An 18,314-nucleotide genomic window follows, 5' to 3' on the forward strand; every position below is an offset into this window, starting at 1 on the left:
TGAGATACTGAACCCCTTCCATATAAGTTAACCCCAGCGCAGGATATACAGGTATGCCCATATTTACGAAGGAGTTTAAATGACTGCTGATCAGCAAATAAGTAGCCAATCAACAGTCATTTAATGCTACAAGTCAGGTGGTATAAACCTGCCTTTAGACTCATATGCATATATAAACATGTTATCATATATATATATATATATATATATATATATATATATATATACAAATATATATATATATATATATATACACAACCTTGTAATCAATTACTTTGAGATGCATTCATATAACAGATTTACTGAGTTTCAAGAACAGTTTAATCCAATTACCTGTTTTGCAGAGCAGAAAATCCCTTGATATAATCAAAGCTGATGAATGACATGCATACATACATAGATATGTACAAAACACATACATTTTTAATTATTTGCTATCTAAACTAAGGACAGGGACAAAAGTGACTATAATATAGCCTAATTACACAGGATATCAGCTCATAAACAACAAAGTTTCCTAAAATACACAATCAATTACAAAATACATACATTTACATTTCTTCCTTTCTAGTGACCATCCCTCAAATCTGTGACTGGAGTGAACATCAGGAAATAATCACTCAAGTCTTCACCTCTATGGTAAAGCACATCTGTGTACATTACATCCCATCGAATACTGATTGAGCCTAGAAGATATTCATGAGAGACTTGCATGTTTGTGATGTTTCACATTAATAAATTGATGATTAATTGGAATATACAAGCTTGTCCCTGCCTAGACTTGAATAAACCGAGACAGGGTGTAATGTAAACTATAGTGCAATGTCAAATTCCTTGTTAAAACTTTTATGCCAAAAGGAGGCATATGTCATATCTTAACAAAAAAAACAACCTAGACTGCCATTAATCTTGTGTCTCGTTACTTCCTACATTGCAGCAATGTAATACTACAATTCTATCTGGTAGAACCAGGCACTCCAACACCGCTGTATGGCCTTAGGTGAAAAAATATACTACTATGTCATGTAGCAATAAACTGTGCATACAGTAATTAATCCACTCATACTCCTGGGTGATGACAGAGTTGGTGGCTAGTGGTGTAATTTGCCAAGCAGTGTTAAGAAAACCCATCTCATCTAAACTGGAGGAGCACATTTCATAAACTTCAAATATAAGACTATTCCTCTTAAAAAATTCTAAATTATGATGATAATTGATGAATAGTAGCTTAAAGGGGTTGTATGAAATCCAGGGTTTTAGGGTTGTCTTCCCCTAAAAGCAGGGCTGCTCTTGTTCTATTCAATTGAAAATCAGATGAAGTGATACTGTGATATATATATATATATATATATATATATATATATATATATATATATATATATACAGTACAGACCAAAAGCCAAAAGTTTGGACACACCTTCTCATTTAAAGATTTTTCTGTATTTTCATGACTATGAAAATTGTACATTCACACTGAAGGCATCAAAACTATGAATTAACACATGTGGAATTATATACTTAACAAAAAAGTGTGAAACAACTGAAAATATGTCTTATATTCTAGGTTCTTCAAAGTAGCCACCTTTTGCTTTGATGACTGCTTTGCACACTCTTGGCATTCTCTTGATGAGCTTCAAGAGGTAGTCACCGGAAATGGTCTTCCAACAATCTTGAAGGAGTTCCCAGAGATTCTTAGCACTTGTTGGCTCTTTTGCCTTCACTCTGCGGTCCAGCTCACCTCAAACCATATCGATTGGGTTCAGGTCTGGTGACAGTGGAGGCCAGGTCATCTGGCGTAGCACCCCATCACTCTCCTTCTTGGTCTAATAGCCCTTACACAGCCTGGAGGTGTGTTTGGGGTCATTGTCCTATTGAAAAATAAATGATGGTCCAACTAAACGCAAACCGGATGGAATAGCACGCCGCTGCAAGATGCTGTGGTAGCCATGCTGGTTCAGTATGCCTTCAATTTTGAATAAATCCCCAACAGTGTTACCAGCAAAGCACCCCCACACCATCATACCTCCTCCTCCATGCTTCACGGTGGGAACCAGGCATGTAGAGTCCATCTGTTCACCTTTTCAGCGTCGCACAAAGACACGGTGGTTGGAACCAAAGATCTCAAATTTGGACTCTGTGTGGCATTGACCAGGTCAATGCCACACAGAGTTCTAGCAGCAGACACATCTCTACAACAACTGTTAAGAGGAGACTTTGTGCAGCAGGCCTTCATGGTAAAATAGCTGCTAGGAAACCACTGCTAAGGACAGGCAACAAGCAGAAGAGACTTGTTTTGACTAAAGAACACAAGGAATGGACATTAGACCAGTGGAAATCTGTGCTTTGGTCTGATGAGTCCAAATTTGAGATCTTTGGTTCCAACCACTGTGTCTTTGTGCGACGCAGAAAAGGTGAACGGATGGACTCTACATGCCTGGTTCCCACCGTGAAGCATGGAGGAGGAGGTGTGATGGTGTGGGGGGGCTTTGCTGGTAACACTGTTGGGGATTTATTCAAAATTGAAGGCATACTGAACAAGCATGGCTACCACAGCATCTTGCAGCGGCATGCTATTCCATCCGGTTTGCGCTTAGTTGGACCATCATTTATTTTTCAACAGGACAATGACCCCAAACACACCCAAGAGAGAGAGAGTGATGGGGTGCTACGCCAGATGACCTGGCCTCCACAGTCACCAGACCTGAACCCAATCGAGAAGGTTTGGGGTGAGCTGGACCGCAGAGTGAAGGCAAAAGGGCCAACAAGTGCTAAGCATCTCTGGGAACGCCTTCAAGATTGTTGGAAGACCATTTCCGGTGACTACCTCTTGAAGCTCATCAAGAGAATGCCAAGAGTGTGCAAAGCAGTCATCAAAGCAAAAGGTGGCTACTTTGAAGAACCTAGAATATAAGACATATTTTCAGTTGTTTCACACTTTTTTGTTAAGTATATAATTCCACATGTGTTAATTCATAGTTTTGATGCCTTCAGTGTGAATGTACAATTTTCATAGTCATGAAAATACAGAAAAATCTTTAAATGCGAAGGTGTGTCCAAACTTTTGGTCTGTACTGTATATATATACACAGTTGTGCTCAAAAGTTTACATACCCCGGCAGAATTTTTCCTTTCTTGGCCTTGTTTCAGAGAATATGAATGATAACAAAAAAACTTTTTCTCCACTCATGGTTATTGGTTGGGTGAAGCCATTTATTGCAAAACTACTGTTTTTTCACTTTTTAAATCTTAATTACAATCAAAAACATCCAAATGACCCTGATCAAAAGTTCACATACCCTGGTGATTTTGGCCTGATACATGCACAGAATTTGACACAAATGGGTTTGAATGGCCACTAAAGGTAACATCTTCACCTGTGATCTGTTTGCTTGTAATCAGTGTGTGTGCACTGATTACAAGCAAATCAGTGCACACACACTGATTGGCATTATCTCTGCCATTATCTCCTGACTGGCAGAGATAATGAATGGAGCCGTGGTGAGCATACAAGGGCCATCTCTCCATTGAAACAGGTCACTCCAGAGTCTATGGTTGGCTGGAGATCCCAATGATGAAATTCCCAAAGGCCAGATGACTATCTAATGTGCATGGAAGCATTCTAAATCTACTGCTTCTTCAGGAAGAAGCCGCCTTCAGAGATGTCTAGCAGTGGCTTATTTCTTTTGAATGTGTTGGACAATAAATTCAAGTTCTCACCAGCTACAGTGCCCCCTTTTGAATGCAGTGTGGTCCCACATGTGCACAACTGCTCTAAACATTTTCTATGAAACTTCCATAGCTGAGCATACAGGGGCCATCTATCCATTGAAGCAGGTCTCTCAAGAGTCTCACTATTAGAATCACCAGTGTCTGTATGACTAATGAGCATGGAGGCATCTTGGTTCTCCCTATAACAGAAAATGTTGGGGGAGAGCAGGATTGGCATATTGAATTATAACTCCAATTCTTTTTGGTTCCTCGGTAGATAAGCTGCCACTAGAAGCTGCCACTTAGTGTCCTGCAGCATCCTAAACCTGCTGCATATTTAGGACAGGCTTGGGGTTTACTAATGTGATAGTGTACAATTTAATTTACCTAAAGAATGTCTACTAGACAAGATTATAATTTACAAATATTTGATTTGCTTATGTTAATATATTTGTACAATATTTAACATATGAACACTCAATAATGGTATGGATAAACATAAGAATGTCATATATACATACTGTATGTCTTGTGTAAAAGGTTGTGCCGATACTTCTCAGTTCAACCCCATTATAAATACATTTAGTTCATACACTTCCAATTTAATAAAAGTGTTTGCAGCACGGTTTCCTACCAGGAACTCTATCTTTAAAACAAATTACTTCAATTATAAGAAATCCTCAACCAGTTTATTGCTAATGTGCTTTTGCTTGTAAAGCTAGTTTTACTCTGATTACTTGGTAAAATCTAATTATCATAAAAGTATTTCCCACTGAGAAGTCACATTATAAATGCAATGGTTTATTAAGGATTCATCTATTAAATGGAAGCCTATATTTCTAAATTAAACAAATAAAACATTGTGTTCAACATAGAAATCCTCAGTATTTTCAGATCTTGAATTTTAATAGCTGCCGAGGTAATATTTTGTAGACTTTACATCTTGTATTTACTCAAAAAAAGTTATAGGGTAAAAATATATGTCTTCTGAATTGAGAATCATGTAAGACATTATACATAGCAGGTTTGTTAAATAATTTCAGCACTTCAAGTTATGCAGCATAAATAAACCAATTTAAATTTGTTTTCATCCTTCGAGTGTTCATACGACCAAGACTATGCTAGTGTATGTAAAAAATCCAGCGCTAACAAGAAACAGTGTAATCTAAAAGTGCTGATAACATATTTTCAGATTGAAGAGATGAGTTGTATGGAATAAGTGAGGGTGATAATAAGCCGGAAAACCATGTGTAGCCAACATGAGCTGACAACTCTCATGAAGGATCTCTGTAATTTGTCTATGATGCTCTTAGTACTCTAAGTAAATAACTAGATAATGATACTATGTTAGTAAGGTCCATATATAGAAATATGTATAGTCCTGTCTTCTTCCAGCATGAGTGTACCCCTGCGTACAAAGCGAGGTCCATAAAAATATGTTTTGGAGAGTTTGGTGTGGAGGAACTTGAGTACCAGCGTATTGACCCTGGTGAACATCTTTAACAGCTTCCCGATCGCCCACTGTAGATAAACGTCTGTGCTGCCTGGGCTCTGTGCAGCGCGGACTTTTAAAAACGGTGGGTAGTCCCGCAGCTCTCTGGACCCCCAGGGTCTTGCAAGCGCTGCGGGAGCGGTGCAGAGCGATAGCTCTGACAGGGAACATCATCGGGACCTGATTGGATCAGGTCCCAGTGATGTTAACCCTTTGCTGTCTTCTATATGCCGCGATCTATAGTGATCGCGGCATATAGAAGACAGCAGGAGGAGAGGGGGTCGTCCACTTACCTCTCCGACGGCCCCCTTATACCTTCCAGGACCTGACGTTGCTATGGCAGCTGGAGGTCACATGACCGCCTCCAGATCTGCCATATATGGTGTCCTGCCTGGCTCAGTCTGCAGCTGAAGCCAGGCAGGAGACTGACTGTGAAACAGTCAGGGAAGATCTCATGTAATGTAATACATGTCTATTACATTACATTAGATCAGTGATCAGAAAAATAAAAATTAATGTCCCATACAGGGACTAAGTAAAAATGTAAAAAAAAAGTAAAAAAAAATGTTTTTAAACTGTTAAAAAAAAAATTACAAAATAAATAAAAATAAATAAATAAAATATTAAACCGATAAATCCGTATATTTATGCAAAAATAAAAAAAGGACACATATTTGGTATCACCGCATCTGAAACAATCCGAGCTATAAAACTGTCACACTAATTAACTCCTTCTGTGCACGCCGTAATAAAAATAAATAAAAAACGGAGCAAAACACTATGCTTTTTCCTCATATTGCCAAACAAAAAGTGGAAAAAAAATGCGATCAAAAAGCAAAATGGAAATAAAAATGGTACCGCTGAAAACGTCATCTTGTTCCGCAAAGAACAAGCCGCCATACAGCTCCATCAGCCAAAAAATAAAAAAGTTATACCTCTCAGAATAAAGCAATGCAAAAAAAATATTTTTTCTATAAAATGGTTTTATTGTGTAAAAGCGCCAAAACATAAAAAAATATACAGTAAGTGTAGTATCTCTGTAAACGTACTGACCCGACGAATAACGCTGCCTGATCACTTTTACCACACGCAGAATGGCATAAAAAAAAAACTCAAAAAACAATTCCTGAATTGTTGGTTTTTGTTAATTTTACCTCCCAAAAAACGGAATAGAAAGCGATCAAAAAATGTCATGTACCCAAAAATGGTACTAATAAAAATGTCAACTCGTCCCGCAAAAAACAAGCCGTCACATGACTCTGGCGGCCAAAATCTGGAAAAATTATAGCTCTCAAAATATGGCGATGCAAAAACTAGATTTTGCAAAAAAAAGCGTCTTTTAGTGTGTGACAGCTGTCAGTCATAAAAACCCGATATAAATCTTGTATCTCTGTAATCGCACCGACCCGAAGAATAAAGTAATCTAATCAGTTATATCACACTAGCAACGGCGTAAAAAATAAATAAAACCAATTCTTCACCTGCTACTGATTAGTTTATTATGTCTCCCAAAGATCGCAGTAAGACGCAGAGCCTTACATTTATCCTGCGCTCTGCGCTGAGCACTTACCCCAGAGTTTCCGTGTAAATCTCTGAAATATGTGATTCAGCCGGAACCCATGACGGAAGATTACCTGTAATGAGGCAGATATAGGCACTGTGGATGCCGTCTGGCCTGGGATCCCACGGTGTCATTTGTTTTACGCGTGCATAAAAGTGCGGTTGGCCACAGTTTTGTGCACTTCTGAAAAAAAGGACACCGCTAAACAGAGGCCAGACGGAGTCCAGAGTAACTCTGCTGCCTCATTACAGTGAATGGATCCCGCAGGGGTTTCATCTGAATTACATCACTTGGAAATTTAGATGGAGACCCCGATGTAAGTGCTCAGCCTAGGGCGCCGGATAAATGTTACGTAAAATGTTCCCAATAAAAGCTTCAACTCAGTCCTCAAAAAAAGCTAGTCCCCACTCAGGTCCGTCATCTGTTAAAAATATAAGGGACTTCCAAGTTACTGGTAGCAGAAAGGCTCTGGAAAAGCGAAATGGCCCTTGCCCTCCAAAAGAAATTCAGAAAATTTTGTGCTCCCAAATCCAAATGCCTATTCTACAATAATTTGTTCTCCAATTGTCAAATAGCACTCCATCCCCCCCAGATCTCGCCGTATGGCTGAGCGGTACGATACAGCCACATATGGGGTATTGACACTTTTAGAAGAAATTGTGTGACACATTTCGGCACCATTTTTACCCATTGCCCTGTGTGAAAATGTAAAATCTGAGGGTAAAACATTTTTTTGTGGTAAAAATATAATTATGCTTTTTTCACTGCCCAAGGGTATAAATTTAAAAATTAAAAAATACTCACTACTTCCCTAGATGAATTCCTTGAGAGGTGTAGTTTACAAAATGGGGTCACTTGTGGGGGTTTCTGCTGTTTCGGCATGTCAGCGACTCTTCAAATGTGACATGGTGTCTGCAACCTATCCCAGCCAACATAGCGCTCCTTTCTCTTCCGAACCCTGCCGTACACCAAAGCAGTGGTTTTCCCCCATCTAGATAAGTTCCCTAAGGGGTCTAGTTTCCAAAATGGTGTCACTTGTGGGGGGTTTCCACTGTTTAGGCACATCAGGGGCTCCCCAAATGCAACATGGCATCCGCTAATTATTCAAACAAATTTTACATTCAAAAAGTCAAATGGCGCTCCTTCCCTTCCAAACCCTGCCGTGCGCCCAAACAGTGGTTTGCCTCCACATATGGGGTATCAGCGTGTTCAGGAGAAATTGCACAACAAATTTCATGGTGCAATTTTTCCTATTACCCTTATGATAGTGCAAAATTAAGGGATAAAAAACGTTTTTGTGGGAAAAATGTGAAAATTTTATTTTTACAGCTCAATATTATAAACTTCTGTGAAGCACCTTGGGGTTCAAGGTGCTCACCACACATCTAGATAAGTTCCCTAAGGGGTCTAGTTTCCAAAATGGTGTCACTTATGGGGGGTTTCAACTGTTTAGGAACATCAGGAGCTCTCCCAACGCAACATGGCGTCTTGCTAATTATTCAGACAAATTTTACATTCAAAAAGTCTAATGGCGCTCCTTCCCTTCCGAACCCTGCAGTGCGCCCAAGCAGTGGTTTTCCCTCACATATGGGCGAGCTCAAGAGAAATTGCACAAAAAATGTTGGGTCCATTTTTTCTTGTTACCCCTGTGAAAATAAAAAAAATTGGGTCTAAAGTAACATTTTTGTGAAAAAAGTTAAATGTTAATTTTTTTCTTCCACATTCCAAAAATTCCTGTGAAGCACCTGAAGGGTTAATAAAGTTCTTGAATGTGGTTTTGAGCACCTTGAGGGGTGCAGTTTTTAGAATGTTGTCACTTTTGGGTATTTTCTGTCATAAAGACCCCTCAAAGTGACTTCAAATATGATGTGGTCCCTAAAAAAATGTTTTTGTAAATTTTGTTGGAAAAATGAGAAATCGCTGGTCAACTTTTAACCCTTATAGCTCCCTAACAAAAAAAGTTTTGGTTCCAAAATTGTGCTGATGTAAAGTATACATGTGGGAAATGTTGTTTATTAACTATTTTGTGTGACATATCTCTCTGATTTAAGGGCATAAAAATTCAAAGTTTGAAAATTGCAAAATTTTCAAAATTTTCACCAAATTTCCGATTTTTTCACAAATTAACGCAAGTGATATCGAATAAATTTTACCACTATCATGAAGTACAATATGTCATGAAAAAACAATCTCAGAATCAGGGGGATCCGTTGAAGAATTCCAGAGTAATTACTTCATAAAGTAACAGTGGTCAGAATTGAAAAAATTGGCCCGGTCACGAAGGCAAAAACAGGCTCTGGTGCGAAGTGGTTAAGATAATTGACAATACCAATTGTGAGCCAGACCTTCTTATCTGGCATCACCGACAGACCCCACAAATGCACTTTTGGCTGAAAGGGTACAACATTTTCACAGATGCACTCTAAAGAGAGAAACAGATCAATCCATTGTGTCCAATTTTCTGAAATTCGCTGGTCCCTGCAAATTTGAACATTTTAAGACTCAATTTATGAGGATAAGCCAAGATAAAAAAACGCCATTTCACACACCAGTGAGGAATCAGAGCGGCCATATGGTGCCAGGCATGGCTATGCGGCCTTCATCATAATACCCTGGAGCTATCACATCACATAGTCTAGCATAGCCAATCAGGGGGCTATTATAGGCAGTATAAAAGATGGGGCCAACCAAGGAGCACCATTTTATGCTAGTATAGTGAAGTGACAGGAGGTCAGAGAGCACAACTCAGCTCACATAAGGATAGAAAAAGGCCCAATCTGATTGTGGTGTAGTACTGAAGTATGGAAATGGGAGTGCTAGAGGCAGTCTATGAATACTAATCCAAAAATTCAAGTGATATATGTGGAAGTGTTGCACATGGATAGTCACTCAGTGTGACTTAATTGATTAATCTGATTGACAAGAAGAGAAATATTTACCCCCCCAGTAGGTTTTCTCTTGGGCAATTACTGGGGTTTTAGCATTGCGATTTATGGAAAATTTATCAATCTGAAAAAAATTTGGGGGGAAAATTTGTCAAGCTAGGCAAATTTGAATTTCAAAAGATCCATTAATGTTAAATTTCAATACCTTGTGGAACAACTTTTTCATGATGTTATTGTTTCAAATGGGGGTCCAAACCTATTATAGGAAAATGCAAATGATCTTCGCAGAACTCCTTCCTTGTTGAACAAAACAAATTTCTGTGGAATAACCATAAATCTTCAATTCCTGGTCTAATGACTTCCTTCAAGCAGCTCGATCCAGCTACACCCAAAGATCTTCAGTCTCGCGGCGACTCTTCACTCTTCCCAGAATGTAGCAGGAATATGCAAATGATCTCCCTTGAGCTATAATTCCTGGTTTGACGATTTCCTTCAAGCAGCTCGATCCAGCTACACCCAAAGATCTTCAGACTTGCGGTGACTCTTTACTCTTTCCAGAGAATGTACTGGGAATATGCAAATTATCTTCTCGAGCTTCAATTCCTGGTTTGACGATTTTCTTCAAGCAGCTCGATCCAGCTACACCTAAAGATCTTCAGACTCACGGTGACTCTTCACTCTTCTCAGAATGCACCAGGAATATGCAAATTATATCCCTTGAGCTACAATTCCTGGTTTGACTATTTCCTTCAAACAGCTCAATCCAGCTACACCCAAAGACCTTCAGACTTGCGGTGACTCTTCACTCTTCCCAGAATGTACCAGGAATATGCAAATGATCTCCCTTGAGCTAGAATTCCTGGTTTGACGATTTCCTTCAAGCAGCTCGATCCAGCTACAACCAAAGATCTTCAGACTTGCGGTGACTCTTCACTCTTCCCAGAATGCACCAGGAATATGCAAATTATCTCCCTCAAGCTTCAATTCCAGGTTTTACTTACTTAATTCTCCTTACTTCATGGTTACTGGGGGGCGAGTATGCCGTATTGTCAATTCTGGTCAGTTTTCTTATGCTGCAGACATTGTTCTGAGTGTACACTGTTATCAATATATTTACATATTGTGGCAAGAGGACTCGCTCAGCAGCTTCCGGAAGTAGACTAAGGAACACAGGTTTTCTCTGCAGGCTTTATTAAACAGCATAAAACTCTGCACTCCAGCAAAATAAACACGGCCTTACTGGCAAAATGACAAAATAAAAGAATAACCAATAGCAGAGTCCATATGAGTATGGGATTCACTCACACAGGTTGTAGTCCCAGCCTTCAGCTCTGTCCTGAGCTGAAGCTCTCCCAGTCTGGAGACCTTGCCTCTCCAAACCACAACACAGAAAAAAAACAGGACTGAACATTAAAACCTTGCTCAGCCAAACCCTGAGGTAGAAGTATGGGGAATGACTTTCCTCCCATCTCTATGTCATTCCCATAAAACCACACCCTTTAAAAGAGTTAACCCCCAGCATATAACATGCTGGCAGAAATTTTATTGGTTTCAGTTCACACAGGCTAGCAACCTGCGTGACACATACCTTCCCTCATATATCATACCAATGACTCTGTCACAATATAGAGATAATAGTGCATTTGAACAAGCACATGGCTCAGGAAAGTGAAAGTCATGATTATAAGAACTGCCATGGAAACTTCCGATTTTGGGCACAGGAGATTGTGATTATGCAGGACTGATAAGAACAGCGTGGTCAGGAGCTGAGCGGAAAGGAGTGGGAGGCAAGCGGTTAACTGCTGTATAGAAATCAATGGGTTGGAGAGAGCTGATTGGCATCTCAAGAGTTAACTCCTCTTTTGTAATGTAATTATGGCACATTCTTGGCAGGCTGTAGTGGTGGATCTCTTTGGAAACAAGCTGTATACTATGTAAGATAAATTCTCTCACAACAGGAGAATTAAAATAGATACAAAATCAAGTTGATTGCAAACTTACTTATTTTCATGCTGGCTAACAAACTAAAGCAATTTAATAACATGAGAATATCCCTTTAAAAGTTCGAGGGAGATGATGCCACTGCAATGCACAGCAATAGTCAGCAGCTAGAAGGGAAGGGATACAATTTGAATGCTTTTCATTTGATTTATTGTGAAGCGGGATAATATAATACCAAGGCTTCATATGCAGTTCCATATGAAAGGTGTATGAATTAGAATAAAAAATGCCGTCAATAAGGAGTTATTGTCAGCATTCAACAACTGACGTGAATTTACAAGAAAAAAATTTATGGATGATGGGTGAATCAGATCCATTATATATATTATGTAAATGTGTTTAATAATAAGTCTGGATCAACAAAAATATGGCCAAGAAAGTGATTACAAATTGACGGTCATCCCAGAACGAAGGTTTTCTTTCGTTCTTGAATTAGTGGAAAGCATTGCATTTAAGATGAGTGCAATTTGCAGTTAAGACGAGTGCTTTTCACAGGCGGCCTACTAATTCAATTTACTCCTCATACTAGTAAGCAACTAATATTTTTGAATGATTAAATATTGTAATAAATGAGTTACTACATGTGCTTTTTGGAAATTCTCCTCTTAATTCAAGAAAATGCTGTGCTTCAATATTATTTCTTTCAAGAACACTTTCAGGTCGATACATCAAAATGTTTACACCTGGAAATTGACTTAAAGCACTTTGAATAGTAGCAACATGTTTGCTCAATACTATGTTGCACAAAATTGTTGCAATTTCAGGTGTTTTCACTTCAGTTTCAAGCAGCTCTGTCAAAATGGGCTAAGTAGGGAGGAGACAGGGTAGGGCAGGATGGGGCTGCACCCACGCAGCAAATTCAAGGAAAGTGGGGGCTTTTCTTAATATTAGTAGTGTCTCTGATTGGAGCAGCATTTCTGGTGAGACTCACATAGGCACACATCCCTGAAAATAAGCAATAAATTCATTAAGTAATATGCACTTCTTAATGAATTTGGCTCATCTGATTAAGGCATGCCCATAATTAAGTCTGTCATATAAAATGCCAGTCTTAATCAAACGGGGCTTTTATGCTATACATTAATTCAAAAAGCATGTTTCAAAATAACAGAGATGCTGTACTTTGCTGGAAGTAGTTTATTTTCCCTACAAATGTAAGAAGGGATAAGCATTTTTATTGGTAAAGTTACCAGGGAACAGGAAATAGGAATGCATCCCCAAGCACATGAAAGGAGCACCAGATGCAGTGCAGTCATGAGATGACCCTTATTAATCAAGCTCAGGAAGTTACAGAATGTGATGTGTTTAGCTGTGAATTTTCAGTAGCAACCATAAACCTACGTAAATAATGTCAATCAATGAAAACCAGATAAAACTACTTAGTAGACTGAAAAAAATATCACTCTACATGAGTCATTATTGTATGTTCTGACTAAACAGATATTCATACCTGTATGGCTTCGTATATGAACTCTGAGTGTCCCATTGCTTGCAAACTTCTGGCCACAATATGGGCAAATCTTCTCTTTTTCTCCTGTGTGAGTCTAAGAGACAATTATATCATGTTAGAACACGACTAATAAAAAAACATACACCTATAAGGGAGAATTGTCTAGTGAACACTCCCTATTTTTTTTCAACTACTATATTTGAAAAAAATGTTTTGATTTTACTTTGTTTGGTTTTATGAAATAAACTAAAAAACATGTTAATAATTTCCAGTGCAAAGCATGACGAACCCAAAGTCCTCTAGGACAGTGTTCCCCAACTCCAGTCCTCAAGGCCCACCAACAGGTCATGTTTTCAGGATTTCCTTACTATTACACAAGTGATGAAAGTATTGCCTGTGCAGGTGATGGAATTATCACCTGAGTAATACTAAGAAAATCCTGAAAACATGGCCTGTTGATGGGCCTTGAGGACTGGAGTTGGGGAACCCTGCTCTAGGATATTACTATTTTTTTTCCGCAAAATTGTGTAAAGCAGAACTGGGCACAAAAGGCTGATTTTTAGTATTTCATAGAAAAAAAAGAGGAGAAAAGGATTCATGCAGCAAAAATTTTTGTTAAAAAGATTCTGATCTTTATTCCATCAAGTTGAAAAAGGTAAGGACATCCAAACATTTAAAAAACCGTGTCCATTCACCGCGTTTCTGGCCAAAGCCCTTAGTCATAGAATGTCAGATTTGGATTCTAGTGAATATACTCAAGGAGCCACCAAACTATTCATCACACGGGGAGGCTTTTCCGTTTTTCTTCTCTTTCTATAATATTTCATAGTTTGCCTACATGATCGACAATTTTTGGAATTGGGATGATACATTTGTGTAGCAAGGCAAGGTGCGACTGGCAACTGCAGGTTTGTGCAGATCTGGTTCCATAACCATGCTGTGCCAATCGGCAGGATTGAGAATGTCTCTTTTATAGCAGTATCTTCCAAATTATAAAATTTGCACCTCAATGTTTAGTACATCTGGATTATGGAGGCCTAGTGTATACTTTTTACACATTATCAATGACAAACACTTGATTACTAACAGCTTTGTTGACTAAAACATCTTAATTTGAACAAAATTGAAGCAAGATATACCACTACACTACAATGTGGGAGGACATGCAGTGCTAGGGTACACAATTTTTCATTTTAGGTAGAAAGCTCATTTAAATAATCATATAGATTACTAAAAAATAAGGTCAGACAGTCAATGTTTGCTAATCATATTCTTTTTACACTGCTTGCAGAGATATAGATATAGTAAAATTTTACCTTAATCCAGATTACACAGCATTGGGATATTGTGGCACAAAAAAGCCTAATTTGACACCTACTTTGACATTGATCAATGGCTTGAACAATGTTGAGTTATCTTAATCCTTTTAACCCCTTCAACCCTGGGGCGATTTTCCGATTTTTCCTCCCCTTCTTCCAAGAGCCATAATTTTTTTTACTTTTCCGTCAATATATCTGTATGAGGGCTTGTTTTTTGAGGGACGAGTTGTACTTTTGAATGACACCATTGGTTTTACCATATAGCGTACTGGAAAACAGTAAAAAAAAATCCAAGTGCGGTGAAATTGCAAAAGAAAGTCCAATATGATTCCCCAGGTCAGTACGAGTACGCAGATACCAAACATGTATAGATTATTTTTTATTTAAGTTGTGAAAAAAAATCAGAGATTTGTAAGAAAAAAAATATTTTTATTGATACCATTTTGGGGTTTGGGGTTGGGGTGTTTTGATCGCCTCTGATTGCATTTTATTACAATGTTGCGGCGGCCAAAAAACGTAATTCTGGAGTTTTGATTTTTTTCTTGTTACGCCATTTATGTTGATAGATCAGACATTTCTGAATGCAGCAATACAAAATATGTGTATTTTTTTTTGTTTTGTTTTAATTTGAATGGGGCAAAAGGGGGGTGATTTGAACGTTTGTGTTTTTTTAAAACTTTTTTAAAACTTTTTTTTTAAATTTTACTGGCTTTAATAGTCCACTTAGGGGACTTAAATCCGATTGCCTGTGCTACACATAGCAAGGCTTCAACACTACTAGGTGTAGCAGAAATCATGATCTCCTATGAACGTCGGACACGGGCCGATGTTCGTAGGTTTACAATGACCTGCACAGGGGTATTCTGCAGACCACCGGCTGTCATGTACCCATCAGCACACCACAATCATATGACAGAGGCGCCGATGGGCAGGTCTTGTAACACACTTCCGGCCAGTGTATGTTAAATGCCGCTGTCAGAGATTGACAACGGCATTTAATTTGTTAACAACAGCTGGTAAAGGCACATGACAGATGATCAGATCAACTGTGATGCTGCTGTGAAACTCTGACAGCACCATTAAACATGCACCGGCATGGGGGCTCATTATTTCATGCGCTCATCAGCACGGCCATGATTTGATCACGGGTTGCCAATGGGTTGCTATGACAGCTGGGGGTCTATTGAAGACCTCTTGTCATTATGGAGGTCCTTTGAAACTCAGGCTATGGCCGAGCTTCAAAGCAGACCATGATTACTACTATATGCAGCAATGCTGTGACATTGCTGTATATAGCACAAGCAATCAGACAATCCCTAAGGAGACTAATGAGAACAGTGAAAATCTTTAAAAAAAGGAAAGAAAAACATGAAAGTTCAAATCACACCACTTTACCCCCAATTAAAAATAAAGATAATAAAAAAAAATGCACATATGTGGTATCGCCATATACAGAAAAGTCCGATCTATCAAAATATAAAAATAATTAATTAAATCGGAAAACACTGTAAAAAAAATTCAAGAACGCCAAAAATCACATCTATTTGGTTGCTGCAACACCACAAAAAATGCTCTAACAAGCAACCAAAATGTCATATCTAACCCAAAATGGTATCAGTAAAAACATTTTCTCACGTAAAAAAAAAAAAAGCCATGAGACAGCTTTATTGACCAAAAACTGAAAACATTACGTCTGGCAAAGTGTTGACACAAATCCAAAATTTTTCTTTTGCAAACCTATAATTTTTTTTCACCACTAAAATAAATAAAAAACGGGATGACATGTTTAGTATCACCATAATCGTTCTGATGAGCAGAATCATATTGATTGCGAAGTCATTCAAAGTACAACTTGCCCTGAAAAAAACAAGCCCTCATATGTCTATATAGACAGAAAAATATAAAAGTTATGACTCTGGGAAGAAGGGGAGGGAAAAACGAAAATACAAAAATGGAAATTAGCCATGTTGTGAAGGGGTTAACTCCCTAAAGATACAGTCAATTTTCTTTTTTTCATTTTTTTTCACATATTTATTTTTTCATTGACATAGATGTATGAGGGCTTGTTTTTTTGCAGCATAAGTTGTAGTTTTGAAAGGCACCACAATTTTACCATAGACCGTATAGAAAAATGGAAAAAAAAATCAGTTCATGGTGAATTGGTGAAGAAACACAGATCCACCATAGTTTTTGGGAATCATATTTATTGCATTAATTATGCAGCAAACATGACATGGCAACATGAGTTTTCAGGTCAATTTAAGTACAAAAATACCAAACATGTATGGTTTGTTTTACTATTTTAGTGACTTAAAACAATTCTGAACTTTGTTAATAGCGACACAAACCAAATTTTTATTTTTTTTGAGACCCATAATCAGGGCCATATTTGACAATCATGCTGCCATAGTCACTTTAAATGGACACGTCCCTATTAGTAAGTCAGAGTTAAAGTGCCCATACTCCTTAAATAGTGGTTAAGGCCCCTATACACATATGGGGGGCTCCAGGCAGGTGATTGTTGGGGGAGGTAAAAATACAACATGTCCATCTTCAGATGGCAGATCCTTTTGTTCTCTAATGAAATGCCTATGTTAACGGTGTCTGACAGTGGCTCTCTCATAAAGTACATGAGAAAATTGTGCAAGATAGCCTCTGGCCAAACAATTGGCGAACCATTTTTCGTCCGACAGCCATGTAAAGTGTATGTGAGCTTTAGTGAAATAATTGTTCAGTTGACATACAGGGTGGTCCAAAAGTAGGTGGACAGAAAGTGTAATAAGGTTATGAAGGGGGAGATTTATCAAACAAAATCCAGTAATTTTAGATAACATTATATGGAATGATGAAGCTTCTTTCAAATTATCCGGCCATATTAACAGACATAATTGTATTTACTGGTATAATGAGAACATGCATTTAACATTAGAGCAAAAACTAAATGAGCCTGGTGTCAATGTTTGGGGTGGTATTTCAAGTTTTGGTGTTTTAGGACCAATATTTTTTAATGGAACAGTCACAGGAGATAAGTATCTCGAAATTCTAATGAATCAAGTTGTTCCCCAGTTACAGCAACAGCCTAATTCAAATGACCTTTATTTCCAGCAACATGGGGCCCCTCCACATTATTCAAGAGTAGTCCGCAAGTATCTTGATGAAACATTTCCTAATAAATGGATTGGCCGAAGAGGCCCACTTGATTTTTTCTATTGGGGAGTACTCAAGGACAAAGTTTATAGTCAAAAACCAAAAAGTGTCAGTGATTTGAACAATTACATAAGAGATGCATTTCAAGAAATTAATACCCAAAGAGACTTGTGCAAAAAAGTTTGTTGAAGCGTAAGAGGCAGACTTCAAAGCTGTGCAAATTGTAATGGAAAACAGTTTGAGCACCTGCGTTGATAAAATTTAAGGGCTTTTGTATTATTGTTCAGAATAAAATTTATTTGTCAATGTTATGCTTATGTTAGTAAATATAATTTTATATATAAATCAAAATAAATGTTATTATTTTCTGTCCACCTACCTTAGGACCACCCTGTATATAGCCTTGTTGAGAGAGCTGTAATTTCAGTCTTTGTGTTGTCCATGTGTGCAACAGACAGCACACTGACGCAATAATATAACGATCTATTGTAAACTCTGGCAAATTAAGGATTACTACATTTACATTACTACAGGACCAGAACCACCACAGCACATGAATACATAGCCAGAACCACCATCAGTACATAAATCCACAAGAGTACACCACTGAAAGTTGGGGCAGAGCGCTGATTGGAGCTTCTCTGTCCCCAAAAGCACAGGAATACTATGTCTAAGAATCGCAGAAATTTTAGATTTGAAACACTAAGAGGTTTATTTGTATTCGCTTCTTAGAGATGCGAATACAAAAGAA

At 38.1% G+C, this 18,314-nt stretch overlaps 1 protein-coding gene across 4 annotated transcripts in view; it reads right to left on the reverse strand.

The window, feature by feature from the left end:
* PRDM5 (PR/SET domain 5) overlaps window positions 1–18,314 on the reverse strand; it is a 330,811-nt gene that overhangs the window by 129,371 nt on the left and 183,126 nt on the right. For all 4 annotated transcript variants that reach the window (XM_073655558.1, XM_073655566.1, XM_073655553.1 and 1 more), the window contains one exon: window positions 13,098–13,191. In XM_073655558.1, coding sequence (XP_073511659.1) covers window positions 13,098–13,191 — 94 coding nt within the window. The remainder of the gene's footprint in view (window positions 1–13,097; window positions 13,192–18,314) is intronic.

Source organism: Phyllobates terribilis, unplaced genomic scaffold, assembly GCF_046119375.1.
Source record: "Phyllobates terribilis strain yellow unplaced genomic scaffold, ASM4611937v1 Scaffold_1__5_contigs__length_1240528914, whole genome shotgun sequence".
NCBI lineage: Eukaryota > Metazoa > Chordata > Amphibia > Anura > Dendrobatidae > Phyllobates > Phyllobates terribilis.